At 36.8% G+C, this 21,370-nt stretch overlaps 1 protein-coding gene and 1 non-coding gene across 3 annotated transcripts; both read right to left on the bottom strand.

Moving 5' to 3' along the window:
• Window positions 1–37: 37 nt before the first annotated feature.
• On the bottom strand, window positions 38–21,363 carry LOC112556623. 2 transcript variants are annotated; one of them, XM_025225792.1, is made up of 14 exons: window positions 21,027–21,363; window positions 19,765–19,968; window positions 19,452–19,553; window positions 19,271–19,330; window positions 18,867–19,126; window positions 18,467–18,629; window positions 17,914–18,039; window positions 15,010–15,086; window positions 13,886–14,020; window positions 13,325–13,493; window positions 12,698–12,959; window positions 1,679–1,745; window positions 1,044–1,149; window positions 38–68 (listed from the first exon to the last, which is right to left on the bottom strand). In XM_025225792.1, the coding sequence occupies exons 2-12, from the start codon at window positions 19,958–19,960 to the stop codon at window positions 1,682–1,684; spliced, it is 1,614 nt and encodes a 537-aa protein (XP_025081577.1). In that variant the 5' UTR covers window positions 19,961–19,968; window positions 21,027–21,363; the 3' UTR covers window positions 38–68; window positions 1,044–1,149; window positions 1,679–1,681. The 2 variants fall into 2 exon arrangements, with proteins under 2 accessions (XP_025081577.1, XP_025081578.1); XM_025225793.1 differs by having other exon boundaries at window positions 13,886–13,984.
• Window positions 5,162–5,235, bottom strand: Trnai-aau. The gene has a single exon. It is a non-coding gene; the product is annotated as a tRNA-Ile (tRNA).
• Window positions 21,364–21,370: the final 7 nt, after the last annotated feature.

Genomic DNA, 21,370 nt, shown 5'->3' with positions numbered 1-21,370 from the left:
TGACCACTCCTTTCTCTATGCTCTCAACATCATCAGCTTCAGCATCATCATCAGTGGGAACTTCAGCACTGAAACACGCATTGAGACAGGCATTCTGTGTATATCCATACTTAAACACTGCCATCTACTTGTGTAGGTGCTCAGTTCCTGGTGCTAAATACCAAAATCTCTAGCTCATTCCTGATAAAATAATGATGATATTAGGTAACCCTGAAATGCATAAAAATTACCTTTTTTTCAAATAAAAATTGCAGCTATAAGAGATAAATTACACTATAAGAAGTAAACAAACATCCTACTTCAATCGGTCCTGGAAGTGCCCTTTTATTTATATATCCAAACATGAGATATCTAAAAAAATTCTGGTTTATGCTATGTCAATCTCTGATAGTCTATTCTCACAGGCAACAGACTTAGTCACACATCAAGTAGAAATGTGAATGAACATTACTCATGGTGATGAAAACTAAGTAAAATATTAAACTTAATAGTTATCAACCTCTGCAGTTTGGAGCTTTGCCTTTGAACTACTGGCAATCACTATTTATATGTAAAAAGGAAAGCTCTAAACTTACTGTCAGATTCACTTTCATTATGGGCAAATGGAGATGTATTTGGAAATGATTCAGCTAGGACAATTATTGGCCTTATTTTTATATTTCATGACCCTAATATTTGTGTAAAAAAAAATAATAGTCTATCACACATCTAAAGTGCAGCTATGGGGTGTAGGCCATATATCCGCAAAAGAGTTAGAATGAGTTGAAGATAAACAGACCACTTTTCATACTTATTCATATTATAAGATATGTGTAATAAGATTTATCTTTTGCATTATACCCAATATTCTCAACTTGGGGTGTGTGACGAGCTGACAAGTGGGGTGTGAAGGCGGTCTTTTTTTTAAGTTTCTCATATCTCATATTGGTTTTAGGGAAATTAGCTGGTAAGGAGGGAGTGTGTGGAAGTACCTATTTTTGTCTGAGGGGCGTGACAAGTAAAAAGGTTTAGAAACGTGACATTATAGTTTGTCAAATACTTACAGTCGCAGTTTTTTCTTTGAGAATGACCTCAACTTCATGGCTAATTTCTCATCAGGAAAGTGGAACACAGAAGGCACAACTCCAGGAATCAAGTCCCTCTTCAGTCCTAAATAATCATTAAGATGTTAGTAGTACATTAGTAATAACAACGAACATTAAAATACCCTAACACACACTGATTTCTGACCCTATCAATCTGACTCTATTCCACAGTACTGCAAATGCACAGGGATGCTAATATTATCTGTATACTTCCAAATGTAGCATTTGTACTGTGAACAGTACTGATCTCTATTGTAAACAATCTAACAACTTAGTGTGTTGTGTATTTTTATTGATATTTTTAGAGTATACATATAACTATTAAATCTTATTTATTATATTCTTTGTGAGAAAAGTGTGTAATCATGTACAATCGAACTGAACTGAAATTTTGTAACTAGGTAACTGTAATTATATGGCTTATGTGCTTACTCTTACCTACAATCCCTTGCTGTTTATTGTAATTGATGTTCCTATCCTAAAACCTTATCTGTTATAAGAGCCAAATGGTCTGCAAAGTATTAAAAGTTTTATTGCAAATAAAAATCATCATCTATCTACAAGCACAAAAGTATAAAGAATAAGTAATCAACCTGTTAGGGACCTTTTGAAGTCACGTGAGGTGAAGTGGGCACTACAGACAAAAGTGCTTCTGGTAATCTGAAATGTATTTATTGACGATGAAATAACATGTACCTACGATAGTTGTCAGAAAACCTGAGAAATAGCAATAGCAGATTTAGATCAGCTATTTTCTATTTACTCAGTTATTTTCCTAGGTGTGCCTAAAAGTAAGTGCAAATAAATTTAACTGAAGAAAGATGAACTTGTCATACAATGCATTGGCACAGGAGAACTATAACTGTTATTAATAACTTTTTAACCAGATCCTAACTTTAATTTTAGCAGATTTTTCAATACTGAGTGTATTGGACTCAACTATATTTGTATTACAACACCCGGTTATCTTCAAAAGCAAAACAGTCCAGCCATTCACTTAATACACTTTTGTTTTCTTAGTTTTAGGTAGCAGAATCATACCGTGAAGTTAATGCCTTCATCTCGCCGAATTTTTCGAATCCACAGCTTTCTAAGTTTCTTATCACTTGGAAACGAGTGAAAAGATAGCTTTCCTTCCAAGTCATACCTACCGTCATTCGTACAGAACGGCACACAGCAGTGCCTGTGCGATCTGAATTTTTTGGCAGTGCTTTCAGTCATTGTCAACCTAGGATGCACATTCGATCTCGTTTTGGAAGACGGAAGTGTCGTGAGTTAAAACAGCCTCGTCTCGAAAAACAGAAAGCGTTGCACTTAAGGCCTATTTTCATTGGTTAGATCAAGAACATAATGACCACTGGTTAAAGAGAACACAGCACGAGGTGCAATGACTTGACAAGCGTAGTATCTGTAAACAGGTAAACTGAATACAGGATAGTATTAAATGCAAAATTTATAAAGCGCATACTCACTCTCTTAAGAAGCATACTCTTAGCGCCTAAGAACAAGAACGAAACGTACATGGACAGCTTACAAGGGATAGGAAAACAAACAAATAAAATATGAACTATAACAGAATATCATATAGGGCAGTCTGGATAGAACAAACGCACATACAAGAGTGTTGATAGTCCGCGTAGACAGAATGTGACGATTGGCGTTGATCTTGCGTAGTTCATTTATATAATAGGCAGACTGACAGACAGCTGTTACTTATTTAGCAGGAGCCATGCATGTCTGCAGTGACAAAGAATCCTAGATTCCTAACGGAGGACGCAAAAGTGAGCTTGGATACGCCCACTTTAATGTGATTTGGTGGACAAACGATCGAGTGAAGATGGATTTCTTCTCGAACAGAGGAGGGCTTCCTTTTTATCATCGTTGAGTTTAAATTTGTTACCATCCAGTCTTTGACATTGCTAATACAGGAATCTATGGTGGAGGTGGCAGAGTGAGACATCCGGTGGAGTGGAGCAGCACAGTTGCGTGTCATCAGCATATGATTGATGAAAAACCTTGTGAGACTGGATGCAAGGTGAAAGTGGTTTCATATCAAGAACGAACAGAACTGGACCGAGTACTGATCGAGCCTTTAGGATCATCACCACTGTCAATGGCAGATAATATATGTCGGTGGTCACTTTAATTAAATTAGTTCCGGTACTGTGAAAAGGTCTGTATGCTGACTGAGCATGGGGGATGACTGGTGTTCTTGTAAGTAGGCCCAGAGCTATGTCACAAACTTCTAATTCTCTATGATCTTTGAGAGAAAAGACAAGTTGGAAACTATGCAGTAGTTACACGTTGACGTCAAGCGTGAATTTTTTAAGAAGTGGCTCCACCAGGGTATTTTTTAAACAAAGATGGGAAAACACCTGATGACAAGCTGGCATTTACAATGTTTGTGATGGAAGGAAGTAAAATATCTATATCTAAGCATTTAAGAAGAAGGCTTTTGGGTATTGGATCTAACTGGCAATTAGTTGTCGGCTTGGCTTTCAGAATAATAGCCTTTACATCAACATCAGCTTTAGAGACAGGTCGTAAATTTGGTCAGAGAACACAGAAGAATATCACAAGAGATGTTGTCAGGCACCGATATCGAATCCAAGGATGATCGAATGTTCGAAATCTTATGAGCAAAATAGTCACAAAACACTTGTAGTAGCTGTGAAGTAGGACAGGCAGTGGGCAGCGGCCTTGCTTCCAGTCATTCGACTGCAAATGTCGAGAAGTGTCTTGTAGGAAGGGCACATGAGAACTTTGTTGATACATTTACAACTCTTCTCTTAGATACCTTTTACACCTCTTCTCCTAAGTTCTTCCGAATCGGTATACCGTCCTATTGAGTGCAGTTCCAGTGCAAATACCGCTCGATCAGGTAAAAAGGTTCAACACGGACCTTCGATACACCAATTAGTGGCCATATTAGACTGGTGCTGGTGCATCAACGTAAAATGGTCATCAACAACTCTACACAACACCACAGAGCAAAACAATTGCTGCACGACGAGCGTGAACACGTTGTCAAAAAAAAAAAAAAAAAACACATTACATAAAAAAAAAAACAAAAAAAAAAAAAAAAAAAGGAAAAAGGAAGGGGAGTGTAATGCATGGAGTCAGTGTATGCATAGTGAGCGCATGCACACAATGTGTAGAATCAGTGTAGGAAATCACACAACATGCTGCTCTTCTGTTTTGAGAAACAGAAAGATAACAGAAACACCAATGTTATTATCTCACACATTCAGTTTATTATTCACATTCTAGCACACTGTTGCTGAAAATTTAGCTTTTTTTACTCCCGATCCATAAATTTAAGTGCCATTTACCCTCAGATTACACTTGTCACTCAATCATTGACGGGACAACTGTTATCAACTTTTAACCAGGACCCTAACAACCAAGCCTTAAGTAGACCTATTTAAGAAGTCTAACTATCGTTTGTAACAACACTGTATTAGTCACGTTTAATCGTCTGCATCCCCACACTTCAAGGCCCCTATCTTTTAATCCCCACACTTTCCAGCCACCAGCACTTAATCCCTTAGAACTTAATAATCCCTTAAACTATATCAAAATTATAATCAGCGAAAAATATTAATTGACCTTTATTAAAAATGGCTGAATCTTCTAGCGAAAAATTCAACGTAATTGAATTCATCAATTTCAAAATCCGCTCTCAAGTGCTTTTAACTTCAACGTCATTGAACGACAACAACATTAGTACATTTAATTCTCTTCAACAAATTATAATAATAAAATTGCTTGCATATTATGTTCTTCAAAATAAGATATGAAAATGTTCGTTGAGTTCGGAAAGTGAAGACTGACTGATTAAACAAGTTAGGGGATCTCACCACCAAGGTCTAGGGGAGTGTTCTGGGGAAGTGTCTGGGGATTAAAGTACTGGAACCACGGTATCTAACGTTTGACGTCTGCAATCAGTGCCCTCCACGGCCCACCCATCTTTTTAAACCAATGACCTTTTGTTATCTGCGAAGAAGAAATAAAGGGAAAGGAATAAATCACCGCACAGATACAAAGATAGGGAAAAAAAAAAACAAAAAACTTTATGGCCCATATGGGGATCGAACCCAGGACCTCCGCGTTATTAGCACGGCGCTCTAACCGACTGAGCTAATGGGCCTCACACTTATTGCAGGAGTGAGCAAGGTATATAAAGGTTTCTGGTAAAGTTTGTTTAGGATTAGTCTTTCTAGTTTCAGGTTGAGTATCACGGCGTCATAAACCCTACAAAACGAGTTCTTCCAAATCTTTTGCTACACTCTGTAGGTTCATGTTGTGCGCGCGCTCGCAGGTTCACGCCACTGTTTCTGTGATGGTACAAACTTCACTGAAGCTCCAATCCAAGAATAGTTTCGTTTTTGTATTGCAAAGTTTCTAGTACATACATCAAAGAGTAAACGACTGAGGGAGAAACGGCTTCTTTAAAGGCCTGCGCGCTAAGCCCCTGAGGTGGATGCATTGTTGTATTTTTTAAAGACATGTATAAATCGTAATTTAGGAGAAAAAACGCATAATTGAGCTAGAATAATCATTTCTGGACGCCATTATCTCCCTTTCATGTGAAAGGAAGTGCGTTTAACGGGAATTCCCTGTAATTTCCCGCACCGCACTCTTTTCCTTTTGGAAACATGGCGAGGCGGTAGATCACACGCGAGGTCTGTGACAATACCTTCGACGATTCGGACGAGGAAATGGAGTGGAGGAGGTAGATGACGACGATGACGCAGAAGAATATGTTGACTTACAACAGTATATATTTAGAGGATGGTGACGAAGAATTAATGGACGAAACTAAATTAGACAGTCACCATAAACATTAACACTGAATGTCGAACTTTTGATCGGTTATAATCCACACACACGGAGCCAAAACTGCATACGAGAAGAATCAAGAGTGGGATAAAGCAATAGCAAGAGAGAGAAAGAAGGTAGACGATGCGTGAGCTCTTGTATTGATAGATGTGAATATATGATCACCGATTATAGCTCAACTTGTTTTTTATAAGCCACAGATTCATCGGGTGCGTACTTCTTTTGCGACTCGACCATGTTAACAGCAAAGAAACACCAAGTGATTTTTTGTGCGCCCGGCTGCGCATTATAATTAAATTTTTTTTAACAAAATATAAGCAATACTGCTTTATGTGTGTTTTAAACGATACAGTAAGATATGATATAGGATCATGAACTTGTCTTACTTGACTGCAGGCGGACGATTTTTTTCAGTTAACTACTAAAACGAGGCATGATACTACAAAGCTTCAGGTTGAGAAACATTTTTTTTTTTTGGTTGTTGTTGTTTTACGCTCGCCGAGACTAACAGCGGAGAACTTCGCAAGAGGCTAAGTGTTGGTCTTGGCTGACAGACAGCAGTCCACCTATACACACATCCATGATACGATAAATGCATGTCCTCGTCTAAATGGCTGTTAATACTCTATCTAAAATGATAAATATACTAGATGCACATATTACAGGAATGTTGCATACACTTTTTAATGTGATGTAAAATTTATTAAAAGAAAAAACTATGGCGCCAGCACCAGACTCAAATTAAACATCAATATTATCACTGAAGAATACAGCAGGAAGCGTCATGCAAAAAAAAAAAAAAACAACAAAACAACAAAAAAACAACAACAAAAAAACCGAAGAGATGTTCATTGGAGTTACTGAATTAAAAAAAAATTTTGCTCTTTACATGCTTATACTAAAAAAATTAGCAAAAAAAAATATCACTCCTTACACTTTGTAAAAAAAAAGATTACACTGTCACCACAATTTGCTGATGTCAAAAATATTAATGCACTGGTTTTAATCGCCAGGGCTTTTCACAGGGTCTGAAATTCGAGAATGGTACTGCATATGTTTCTTCAGTTCCCCACTAGATCCAAATGCAAGAGCACACTGGCTGCACTCACAAGGCGACATGCCTGCATGTGTCATCATCACATGCTGTTTTAAGCCACCGGCATGCTGAAATGTGGCGCCACACATGGCACTTATGTGGCTTGTCTCGCATGTGTATACACAGGTGGAAGGTTAAGGTGGAGGTGTCTCTGAATGCCTTGTCACAGAATTTGCATGATAAGGCCTCTCACCACTGTGCACACGTACACGGATTTTATAGACTGAAGGTGACATGAAAGACATGAAAGACATTGGCACTTGAGGGCTTCATCCAGGGTTCCCAGGGATCAGGGATGGTGCCAAAAAAGGACCTTAAAAGGACCTTTCATGCATTCGAAAGGACCTAAGTGACAGTCATCAATGCTTAAGTTTTTCTCTTGTGTGGTCGGAAAGATGTATTATTTATGAATCTGTGGTCTTCTCTATGATCTCAAATACATGTATTTCTAGTAATAAATAATCAAAGAGTTAATTTTGATGCCTGTCTGCCATATTTAGATTAGATAACTTAAAAAGTGTCCTTAGCGCGCTGATAACATACACCGTTAATGTTCCAAGTTTCTAGAAATCTAAGTAATAATAATTGCAAAACCTGAAAGCCATTCTTTGGTGTAATACAAAAAGTCAGTTCACGTGTCTCTCTCTCGCACACACACTCTAATGGGAAGAGAGAGATAGAAATAGAGCTATGCACAGTAGTACTAGAAGATCAAAGTTCAAGAAAGAGTAAGTTTCTAAAGAACTTTTGAAAAAAGAGCGTTTTTTGCGAATACGGAAGGGCAACTAGTGTTGTACAGATGTGTAGACCAACATTTTCTTGTGACTACAAGGAATGCCAAGGATTGGAGGATCAGATGAGGAATGAAAAGAGTGTGATCCTAATGCTAAACCAAAGATGGAATGAGTCGAAACTGTCAAGCATTACAGCCCATTATTTTTAACCTTGAGATATTATTTAAGCATTCTTATTACACATACATGTAAACACATGCAAACATATACATAAACAGCATGATATACTATACACATAAGATTAAGATTACAAAATGACAAAGCAATCCATCTACTATAAGCAAAGTTTTCATTGATGAAATTCAATTCTTTGTCACCCCTACAGCTTTACCAATACTAAACAATACATATTTCTTTACACAACCTAATTTCCTCTAAATAGTTCTGGTTTTTTAACATGTTCCATAGCATACATGTACAGAATTGTGCAGGCTTATTTAAACTGAAATAAACATTAATTCTGAATGTCACAATCAACACCTTTTAATTTCTTCCTGTAATCTATCATGTCTGACTGAATCTTTGTTATCTCCTTCTTCTTGTCTTTGGCTAACAAACGCATGTTGTTAGATCTTTCAATAAGTGAAAAAACTTTTTTGCTCTTCAGCCTGGAAACTATGTCTGTCAGCCAGTTCAGCAGGTGTCGTTCTTCGGCACTGGTGGTCTTTAGCCTTTTTGTGAGTATTACCAGCTCATCTCCTAATCTCTTTCTGTGGACCTGCTTTTCTTCTGTTTCCTTCTGCTGCTTCTGCTCAGAGAGGTAACGTTCATACCTGCCATAGGCACTAGAAGCGGATATCATCAGTGGTTTGGAGATCTCAACATTTTCACCCCCTCCCACACTGTGAATATGATCAAGAATTACTCTGCGTGCTTTTAGTGCAGTCTGACTAAGATTGTCAGCTACTGTTTCTTTGTTGAATGAAAATCCTCTTTCCACTGTAGCTTGACCATGAGAGAGAGGAGTAACTGTCTGACAACAGACCACAACACTGAAACTCTGCTTTTCCAGCAAGGGCATCATAAAACCAACTATCCAGTCTTTGTGTCATAGGGTCAAAAGCCTTACTACCACACTCACATGCAGAACTGTCAAGAAAATTACGGAACTCTGACAATAACCTTGTACAAGTCACATCATCAAACCTTTTCACACCTTGGCAATACAACAAAACCTTTTCATTTTTTGTATTGATTTGTCTTTTTCCCCCATGGTCTTTGGGTTTAAGAAAAGTTATGTTTCTCACTAGGGTGTTACTTCAGTGGAGATTTATCCTGCAATTTTAGAACAACTGCTTTCAAAAAATCTCTGCATTCAGCTCTGAAGGCCATGAGAGTTCCATCGTTTACTGATGACTGTTTCTTAGCTACAGCCAGTAGTCTATCAACCCTGAAGCCAAGTTCGATCATGCTCAGATTGACATGGTTAGAACTGTTGCATATATCAACCTGCACAAGTTGGAGGGCAGTTTCACATTTATTAAGTACATTTGACTTGATAAATTTGTGCATCAGATTTTTCATAATGTCATGTAAGTCTAAACAAAGGAAAGGAAGAAGAGGCTGATCAGCTTGGTATTTTCTCAAAAAGGTTCAAGTATACTGCAATTAAACAAAGAAAGCCAGACGACATGAAAGCAAAGGGGTAGATAAGACTCCAGCTTTTACAATATCAAAAGATTTGTTCTTTGGCAATGTTATTTTTTTCTCCATTGCAGCTTGACAAATTTTTCCAAGTATGGAAGCATAACAATTGCTTTTTCAGCAACAGAATTGTTTTTTCAAGCCATCGGTGAGCACAGAACTTGGCTGGAAAAGATGTGGAACCAGTTACTTTTATATAATCTTCTCTTCTGGCTGGGCTGTCTCTGAACAAGATATAAGCAGATGTAAGAAATGACTCAAGCTCCCATTGAGAAGCCTCGCACCCACGCCTAAATGCATTGTGCATAACATGGAGTCCACAGCTGCCCACATTTAACAAAACCAACATTGTGATTGGTAATCATGTCGTTATTAATTTTCTCAAGAAGGTTTAGGTTTACAGAAGGTCCATCCATAGAAATTTGAAGTAAATTAGCTTGCTTGAAGTTTGATTCGCTAATTACCTTACTGAACTTTTGTTGAAGGTCTATGGCCGCGGAATGGACCCAAAAATTCCGAGGTCAGGTAATGAGTCCTTACAGCATTGTCACTCCAGTAACGAACATGGAAATCCAGCTGTTTAGTTTGAGTCTTATGGTTAGAAGATTCATCAAACAAAAGAACATACTCAGGCGACGAATTTACACAGTCCAGAAGCAATTTCGAAAAGTGAGGAGCAAGCCCAAATGAAGTTAGATAACTGGCTTTTGTTTGACCGCACTTAAATTCTGCAGCTACTTGGCTGTCTGGGAACATAAGTCGAAACAGTTCAGCAGACTTTTCAGCAGATCTGAAACTGTAGTGTGATTCCACAATCTTGAGAGTCCACAGGATCTCTGCCTTCAATCGTTCATTGCTCATCACGAAACCTATTCAAGAAAACATTTAAGTTACCATTATGTCTGTAAACATTATGTTCTGTCTGAATAAAAGACAGGTTTCAAAAAGCAATAATTAATGACATGATAATATAAATAATACTAAACTAAGTTAAAGTATAAAGATGGCAGCATAGTTGAAAATGAAAGTTATTTTCAGCTAACTGATTTAGCTTTAATGTTAAATTGTTTGATTTTAAAAATCCAAAAAAATAATGTATTTGCTGGTAAAATAGGATAATAAGCATACATTATTAATTATACTTTCTTTTTAATCTTTCCTGATCAGATGCCAAAAATTCAGATCAATTTTCTGCAGCAAAGCTGTAGTAAGATTCGTGATTGTATAAAACTCTATTTGTAGTTCGAATCATGAGAAAATGAAAATCTCAACTTTTTAATTTAAATAATTCTTTGCTATTTACTGATCTTTAAGCTATTGGCTTCACCGTAAATTAGACGATAGGCTTAATAAAGAGTGGAAAAAAACCGCAAAATGTTATGCACGCTTTAATTTAATGTGTTTTTCTAAGTACCCACATCGTTAACTAAATGAATCGCTAAAGATAAATAATTGTCAACTTACTGGACACACTTGCAGAGCTGTCGTGCCGTCTGATTTTGAGCGGGCTGTGGATGTTCTCGATGACGAAAGTAATCATTACACAAAAGCGCGCATCTTTCAGAAATACTTTTATTTGCCTTTGGTGTCTTTCGGTAACCATGTGCTGTTTCAGAACAACCTTTCGCCCATTGATGAAAGATTCAGAAGATATTTTGCAGGCAGCACATCGTGCCAAATGTTTATTGCTCGAGTCTTTTATTAACCAATCTTTATACTTGTCTTCCTTTAGCCACTTCTCCTGAAAAGAGCACTTCCCGGCATCTTTCAAATTGTTAAGCAGACAAAAAATGTGGTCGACACGACGAGAGTGAACTCGCGAAAGGCCGAAACGGACGTTCCCGCGCGAGCGAGACTGGGTAGTCATGTGATTAAAATAGCAATGCAGCGAAAAATCGTCGGTATTTTGCGCCAAAGTCTACTCCGGAAATAAATTTGTTGTAATATTTTATCGATAAAAGGACTTAAAAGGGTCACAGAGAAAATGTAAGGACCTGTGTGAGAATTTGAAAGGACCGCATGGCAAATAAAAGGACTTAAAAGGCCTTTTGGCGAAAATTCAATATAAAAGGACTTAAAAGGACCTTGCAAGGACCTGGGAACCCTGTCATCTCGTGTAGGGGTTAGTCTGTGACGCTTTAGGTTTTATAAGCTTGAAAATTGCTTAGAACATATCTCACACTGAAAGTGTTTCTCATCTGTGTGGAGATGCAGGAGGGATTTCAAGCAGGTCATATACTTGAAAGTCTTGGGGCACTGGCCACAGGCAAATGGCCTCACGCTGCCATGTTTGGGCATATGTTTGTCAAATGCACTCTAAGAGCAAAACTGCTTCCCACACCTTGGGCAAAGGTTTATCTCGTGCTTCCCATGAATTTGTACGTGAGTGAAAAAGTCCTGGAATTCCTTGAAGAGTGAATAACAAACCTCACATAAGTATGTATCATCTTTAACAATTTCTTCGGAAGGCTTTGCTCTATCTTATGTGCAAGTACCAACTTCAAAACTGTTTGAAACATCTGTTTTTTGCAAAGCAGGGTCTTTAGGGTGCACACACACTTCAATTAATTAAGGAGCAGTGGGTTTCTAGGCTAAACTGCAGGTTGTGCTGAATATTTGGCTTGCTGAATTTGTGCTGGCCAAAGCCTTCCATTTGCAGTGGAACGTCATTAGATGCTTCACTAGTGTAGGCTGCCCTTCAATCCTAGCACAGTTTTTATAGATAAGAAGACCTGAACCAGCAGAAAATTGTTCAGGCATTTCAGCAATACCCCGCTGATTATCAGCTGAGGGCAGTATTTTCTTACCACATTTTTCTTTAGAGGCAGGCTGTGACATATGTACTTTCAGGTCATGAGAGATGCCGGAGTCAATGGAAGTAATTTCTTCTTACCTGTAGGGGTTAATAAAATTATTCTTTGACCACTAAACTTTTTTTGTGATTGTCTAACAGAAGACTGCTGCCCAATATTTGGAGTCAATATTGCTTGTGGATTTAAAGCTGAAGCTGGGTATTTGTAAGGCAGTGTTCTACCTTACCAGCAACACTCACTGCAATTTCTGACTCATGCAGCTGCCCAGCAGAAACTGAAGTGATAGCAGCAGTGCCAGCAGTTGAAATGCCACCACCATCTGCTTTTCCCACTTTCTCCAGACCATGGGCTTTTATTAATGACATCTTAGTGCAAATCTTTTATCTGCTTTTATCATGCAATAATTTCTGTATTTTTGCTGACCTCTGCACAGTGGGACTCTCCGATCCATCAGAAGCATTCTCAGTTTTCACTGTGTAGTCTTTTCTGATAGATTTTATGTCAAGCTCGGTTGTCATGTTAGGAAGTGGGTTATCTCTTTCACTATCTTGGTCATCCTGATGCCAATCTGAATTCAGCTCTACTTTGAATTTCTCTGGGTCATGCTTGATTTTATACTGCTGGTAATATGTATGATGGGATTCTGCTTCCAATGCAACTTCACTCGTGAACACAGGTTTTATTTCTGTCAGAAAAAAAAAGATTAATTTTAAAATCCATAAATAATAAAAGAACTTGGATAAAGCAGTCATAGTATGACTTCAAACAACTATAACATTACACAGTAAAACTTAAAGATGCATTAACATAATATTGTATAATAATAAGTAAGTAAATACTTCAACACTTCCATAGAACATATGATGCTATCATTTTTAGGTCTGTCAACCTACAGCAGCTCAGACTACTAATAAAAGTTCTATATAATCATTTTTTAACACCCTAATAACTACAGCCAATGTGATTACAGACAACTTAGATTGTGATTCCTCTAGGCCAAATCTTATTGATACACAATATAGAAGAAATGTATAGACAGCTATAACTGACCGTTGAAAGGCTCAACAGAAGAGAGAGGTTTCTGAGAATTACGCTGGTTTTCCGGATTAAGAGGTTCTTCCTTCAGTGTAGGCAAATTTGGACCAACTACATCTTCTACTACAGTCATGTCTGCAGAGGTTTCCTCAGCATATTTACTTCTTGCAGAAGAATCAGCATCCTTAGTGACAGTCAAGACAATAGTCACAATGATGCAAAATCTTGCTGATCAAATGCAACCATAATGCCAAAGTAGACTTGTATACCAAACTAAGGAAAAATAATAAAAAAGACAAGTCACAGGGCCCAGAAAAGGCAAGTGGAGAAGAAATAATCTCCCCGCCTGAAAGATAAAAAGAGCAATAAACTATCTAAACTAGTCAAAATCTTGAAAAGTGACAAACTTATAAGCAAAAGCAAAAAATACTCTGTCAGTTATGCCACTTTCCTCTTAGAAATACTTTGCCACCGTATATAAAATGATTTGTTTACTAACTTCTCAGCGTAAATAGATGAAATTTGGATCTTTTGCACTCTAAAAACAATAACTGTGCTGTATGGTAGACGGCTTACTTTCTCACTGTCTGCAGCCTGCCTCTTCCTTTTCTTTGATGAAGTGACCTCGTTACATGCAGGCTTTTTTGATGATGTTGATGGTTCTGATTGTTGGTGCTGATCAGAACAAAAAGGCAATAGGTCTGCTTTGTTCTATAAATGAAAAGATTTTCTCATTAAAAAGCAAAAAACAAAAAAAAAACCAAAAAACACTAACTCACTTAATTTGCAGATACTTGATTATTCTATTTAATATACCATTCAAAGTCTTATTGAAAATGAGTAGGTCACGTATATAACTGTGTATAATTGTGTTACTGAGAAGTACAATTTCATAGCAAGACTGCTACCCAGCATTTTATATAATGTCAAATTTCTTTTTTGTAGTTCATTTTTTCCCTGTAATTTTTCTCGCAGTTATCCCTATTTTCCCCCAAATGTCTGCTTCATTGTATATTTGTTGGTTAGCCAGCAGTAAGTTAGGGATTAAAATGTTTTTAGTAATTTTTGTACGCAACACAAACTGAATAAAATACAATATTTTTGTCTCCGGAGTTGACAGAAAACAACCCAAAAGAACTTTAAATATTTAATCTAAATCGCTTTTACTGTAACTCTACAATGGGGGCACGTTATGTGTGACACTGTTAAGCAAATATTTTAGTTGTTAAATAGGTGTACCGGGGCTTATGTTTGTGCTTACTTCAATTGGTGAATATTTTAGAGATAGAGGGATCCTCTTTGAACAAAATGTAGAGGACTAATTGTAAACTTTATCAATCTACAGAGGAGGCATGCACTATGTTTGAACTGAAAGTACTGAGCACAATAAATTCTTTGCATTTTTTTTGCATGCCTAATTACAAAAAGGCAGTGTCTTGATTTACTTTTGAGACAAAGAACTGATCAGTTTAGCCATTTCTGAAGCATCTTCACCTCTACTGACTGCCATAATTTTCCGAGCTAAATAATAATAATCTCATTCTTGTTATATCATGATTGACTGCATCACATTATAAAGTTAATTTATTTAAGCTGGCATTTCTTTTATTTCAGATCACCCTGCCTGAGTAAACAGCCAAGTTTATTCTATTTTGTTTCAATACATACTCTATGACTGATGTCAAAGAAATCTCACTTACGAGATGTTTCCTAGGTGGGGATTTTGGAGGGACAACTGATCCTGTAGGCTGGCTTCCAGGAATAAAAAACTGTTCCACTGATGAAAAAAAATCATTACCCTTGTGCTTAAAAATGACTTGTACAACATAGAGTAAAATCAATGAATTTGTGTGAATTAGTAAATAACACTGGAACTGACATTTAGAGACATAGTTGGCTACTTAAATGCAAAACAGATCCAAGAATATGTAAATTTGCACTGACAAATAACTTAACCAAACCCTTTAGTTTTATTGCCATATGGTATAAAAATTCTTCTGCTGTTGGCAGTGTTGTCATTGTGACAGTGAACAATTATCACAATAACCAGAGTGCAAAGCTTGTATGCTGGTAGCAGGCCCCACGACACTTAGTCATGCTGTACATGGGCTGTAGGCTATCCTGTTATTCTATGGGGCGGTACCCAGCAAACACACCAAATGGCCCAATCTTGACGCTTTATTGGCACCAATATTGGCTCTTCTTCACAATTCTTTACAATATGGACCAAGGTGAAAATGTTAATGGGGCCACACTTGGCCCAATGTATCGCCCATCTTATCCTATAATTGGAGTAGTCTATATAACAATAAGCCAATCTTGGGCCAATCATGCATGGCCCACAAGATTCCAAGGAAACCCCACATCCAACCAATATTGCCCCAATGATGTTTTTGGTGGTATTTGGTCCATATCAACCCTATTTTGGTGCAGTGTTGTAGTTTAAGACAGATTGGTTTAATACATTTAAAACATTGTCATTCGTTTAAACGTCCTTCAGTTGACAAGTCATTTGAGCAAGACTAACAGTAGCTATTTACTTGCGAGTTGTTCTTTATTCTCAAAAACCATATTAAGATACATAATTTATTCCATATCATAACCAGCAGCCACACAATTTTTTAAAACATGATTTAACCAGCAGAACACAGTAAATATGAATAATAGCCATTTTATTTCTACTTACTTTCTGTGTGCACACACACACAACCTTTCCAAAAAGATAGAAAAAAATGTACAAACATAAAATAAACACCAATATTAAATTTAAACATCCTTCTAAAAAGATCTACAAATGAATAAACATAAAATACAGATCAAGGTATCAATATTATTTACAATATCCCTTCCCAACAGCCATAAAACACCCAAGCATATCAAATTCATACAATACACATAATATATACACAGAGGCGGCGTTAGGAATACTCAGGACCTGGGGCCGACCATCTGCACGGGGCCGGGGTAATGGAGTACGTGTATCAATATTCCTATTGATATGATACCGGAAGCACTGATTTATATACAGTTAGATAGGCTGGATCAATTTCGCGAAATAATGCACGAATTTAGTGTTTTAATTGTTCGTAACATTTCCCACCCTTTGTGACAGTAGCGTTTTTTTCTTAAAGCGAAATAATATGGTGACGATAACTTAATAAACTGCTTGTTATTATTGTCGGGTTTAACGTGAAGACATGGGTTCAATAATTTGCTTAATTAGAACTTAGAAGTGTTTTCTGAACGTCACTTTTTTTGTCACAACTTGTTTAATACAGCTAGCAATAAGTCAATATGAGACATGCAGTAGAGAGATGACGACTAGGCTGTATATGGACATAGCAATAGCAGCCTTCTGCATATGAACGTCAGTTTCAGAGATTTCAAACCAAAAGTTTTACATTAATGTTTATTTTTGAAATCCACTTTTCTTGCCTTCCATGTGGAAACTTCATTGATGAGGCCTTCGTAGTCCAAATTGGAAGCAATGTCTTTTTCTGTTGATAGAATCGCCAGGCTGCAAAGCCTGTCTTGAGACATGGTTGACCTCAAATAGTTCTTCACAAACTTCAATTTGGAGAAGCTTCTTTCGACACTTGCGACTGTGACCGGAACTGTTAACAAGACTCTGTGCGCTATTGCCATGTTTGGAAATGAATCACGAATGCTCCAAATGTACTGAAGACACTGCATGGCTGACTTTAAACCTTCGGATAAAATTTCCCTAAAAATGTTGAGTTCTGAACACAACTCTGCACCATCTAAATCATATGAACACTCCGAGCGCAACGCTAAATCAATGTCCATGCAACATTTTAACAAGTCCTCATCATTCAATAATCGCATGGTGTTTATGTTGTACAGAAATCCAAAGAGTGTCTCATATTGTTGTAGTTGTTCAAACCGTGTATTCATGGCCATAATTGCTTGGTCCATTATGCACAAGAAATATTCCATTCTAAAAGCATGTTCACCTGATGACGTTCTTTCATCTGTACTCTTGTAGTCAAATTGTATCTTTTTTTGTCAGTTTCTTTTCTGTTTAAATACTTGTTCCACATCCATTTCGCTTGCAATTTCTTTTGCAGTAATCATAGAATGAAAACCAGTGTCCCGATACTTTGTTAAGTATGTCACGAGTCCTTTAATTTGTTGTATTGCTACATCCAATTGCATGTCGGCTGATTATAGCGATTTGCTCACAGTATTAACAGCAAACAAAATGTCATACCATATGATCGTGGCAAGGATGAACTCAAAATTTCCCACCTCAAAATTTGCAAGAGATTCGGCTTCGGTTTTTACCATAGGGTCCCTGGACTCGTCCGCTACAGTGAAAAGGGCCTCCCTTATTTCGCTCAATACTGCAATGCTTTTACACTCTGTAAACGGGATTCCCATCTGATTTTAAAGAGCCCCTCTCAGCATTTTTCCATTTAACACAGAATATATTTTAAGTTGACAAACTCATAAAGATGACCTCGGGGCTGAAGCGCGGCATGTGGCGGCCGCCCCATTTGCCACCCCCAAACCCCGCCGCTGTATATACAAGCACCCCTCCCAAAATTACATCAAGATGAATATTCAGGAATTGTTCGACATACTTTGTAGCTTTTTTTCTTCCCTCCTCTTCCGGCCTCCATCACGGTCACATGATATGGCCAGCCATCCCCTGGCATAATTGTCCAAAGTGGCCTTTGTAACATTGTTGTATCGTTTCACTATGGGCTCTGAAAAAAAAAAAAACAAAAAAAAGCGCATTCATGTGAGTTGAAAAGAAATAGGTGTTAGCTTTCCAAAAAAAAAAAAAAAGTGTACAATATACACAAAGAAATTATCTTTGCAATTACATTAGTCTTAACATTCTTTGTTGAGGAGAAAATTGTACATTAATGCTGGTGGCATACTGTCAAAGGCATGATATATTTTAAAAATATAGTACATCTGCATGACTTTTTTTTTTTTTTGCAGCAACTAATGTAAATCAAAGACTAGTGTTTTGGAAATTGCAGAAAAGAAAGGGCTTTTAAAATGGTGCTGGGGTAGCAGATTAGTGACAAGCCAGGTGTGGGCACTCTTTATGATTGGAAAGGTAAGCTTAATAGTCTCCTCAAAACTCCATTTCAAATCCCCAAAACTGCTGTGAATGCTGCTTACCATAAATTGCGGCTTTTAAATACTGCAAACTGTTAAACCGCCGTTTCCCCTTCCTCCCTTCCAAGCTGTATAAAATAGATAGTTTTGGAGCAAGCAGATATTTCAGCAGACAGTACAGTGCCTTTTTTGGTGTGCTGCCACCAAAACAGCTCAGATGCAAAACCTGAAACAAAAAAAATTTCAATCAGCAACAGTCTCCTTATATATACATCTCTAAATCCCACGTGTTTACGTTTGCAAATCTTCTTAAGATGGCATGTACAATGGGTGAGCAGATATTTTAACACAAAGTTTAACAAATGTGGAAGCAGTAAACACTTACAGGTTTCTTCTTACTCCTGGTTATTCTTTCATGTCTCTTTGAATAGCCCTTACTTACAATATCTTTCCTAAATCTTACCATTCTTTGTCTGGTACCCTCCTCTGCCAAAGTATCATTTAACTGCTCGAGTTGATCAACTTCCTGCAGTGGAAAGATGAAGCCACCGGGAAGAGCTGGAGTTGTATGGCTGGCAACCACTTCGCTATGCTTCTGCGTGGCTTCCAGCTGGTCCACCTTCCGCTGCAGGATCTCTACAGCGTTCTGGAATTCTTCCATCTTTTTGAAACTCTTCTCAAAATAACTTGGAAGCATTTCTACAATTGATGCCATGGAGCTCCCTGAAAAAAAAAAATCATAATGCTGATATTTAAAATAACTGTAAGTACAAGGTGATTACATATATATCTCACATGCAAAAATAGAATAAATAAGCACTTCTAATTCTCTGAATATAATAATTAGACGTTTAAGCAGTATCTTACAGTCGCTAGCAGATGTTGCTGATGACGCTGATGCAGGAAGAGACTGTCTGACGGTGGCCCCTGAAAGCAAAATGAAGTTTCTTAGTGCTAATAATTGTAGGTCTCTTAATGTACACCCACACCAAAAAAAGCACATCTAATTCTCTAAATATAATCACTAGAAGTTCATATAAATCCTTACTGTCAGTAGCAGCACAGTCAGAAGCATCAGACAGGCAGCTGCTGGTTAGGTCAGATTTTTCTGCTGCTTTTTGAAGAAGCCTTACACTGTTTTGGTATGACGCTGTCAAAATGTCATGACAAGAGACAGAACTATCAAAATTAAGAACAAACCAAAGTGGTACTAATTATTTAATTTCTAAAGTATCAAATACTAATTTTTTCCAAATATTATATGTACTATATTCAATTTATCATTAGTGGATTAGAAGAAAATTTACAACTTTTTAACAAACAAGGAGTAATCAAATGAGCAAACAGAGAAAATAACTTACACGTGCTTTTAATTATTCGCTGGTAGGTAAAAATATTCCAGTTCGGGCCTGGCTTTTTTCTGTTTTTGACCCAGGTAGAGTCTGCATTACAGCTAGGCCAGAAATATTTATTGATGCTCTCTGGGATTAGCCACTCATCGGGCACGATGGCTACCGACTTCTTTCCATCTTCAAATAGCTCGATAATGTGGTACATCTTTTAAACTGAAAATGTTTTCTTAGATCATCAAAACTTAGGAAATAAATAGGAAAAGACTATATAAGAAACTTTAACAAATTAAATGTCTTTTTAAAATCTTAGTTCTTTAATCAAAATACTGTAGGCATTTTATTTTAATAGGACACTGGTCTATATCAACCTCAATAACTTGGTTACAATTTCTTCTGTTTCTATTGATCATGCATTTTCTATTAGATGTATTTAATATTATAAGAGCCCACCCAATATAGTGGTTTTTGAACAGATAGAAAATATCTAATGCTAACAAGAATAACATGCTTTAAGCAGAAAAACCCTTCCAATGCCTATATATACTCATTCTCAATCTATTTAAATTTTTAGCACGCTATCACCTCTAGATAATTCCTGTAATTAAAATAACATAATTTATGAGCATCACTGACTTATATCATACAAAATAAAAAATCTTTTAAAATAATTACTAAGCATCAAACAAATATCAATTTCCTGTTGCATTAGTATGGAAATGGTAACATGGTAACATGGTAGGATAGAAACAGATAAGTACAAAATTCAGGGCAAAGTAAAAATTGCTAATGTGATGACATTTACTTAACTTTGCATACATTTGGGTTTAGAGATTGAAAATGAAAACAATATACACATATATACACTCACATACACATACCTGTGTATTTCAGACACGATTTCTGCTTTAAAAAACTGAATATGTATTTGCTTGGTGTATTGAATTAGATGTACTGATGAACCTAAAAGTAACTAAAATTGTATGTATAAACCCAACAGAAAAAAATTGGAAAACAAAATTGTACATAATTTTTTTTACCATAGATGAATTACATAACACTTGTTTATGTTCATTTGAATTTAGTTTTGATTTTATGTCTTTAGGGATTTAATCTCGCTAACTTTTGGTACAAATGTAGGGTATATTTGACTGCATGTCCCTAGAGCAATTTCTTTTGATGTGTCTCCAGTTTAAGTATGAATCGCTCATCTTTGCTAATTTTTCACAAACTGGTCGATGAATATTAAAATGTTAAAATCTGTGTACTTGTACCTTGACAACTTTTGAAGAAGCGTGAAGATCTTTCCTGAAGAACAATGAAGATCAGATCGAGCGCAACTCAAATTTCGCTCAATTTTTATTTGAATATGGTGGAGACCGGAACACGTGAGAAGAGTTGCGGGAGTGCGCGTTCTTGATATATATATATAGAGCTTAATTTTTTTTTTTTTTTTGTAGACTGTGATAACCATAAAGTATAAAATATATTTATATCTTATTTAACAATCTACAAAATAATTACAAATACATGCTGTGAAACATGTCTTGATAATCATAAATCATACATATCAGGGAGCTTGGCTCACAGTTGCATGGTGACTCCACTTGCATCACGA

The sequence above is a fragment of the Pomacea canaliculata genome, linkage group LG2 (assembly GCF_003073045.1).
Source record: "Pomacea canaliculata isolate SZHN2017 linkage group LG2, ASM307304v1, whole genome shotgun sequence".
In the NCBI taxonomy this organism is placed as follows: Eukaryota; Metazoa; Mollusca; class Gastropoda; order Architaenioglossa; family Ampullariidae; genus Pomacea; species Pomacea canaliculata.
Note: the sequence above shows the minus strand (reverse complement) of the source record. Positions and strands in the feature narration are given on the sequence as shown.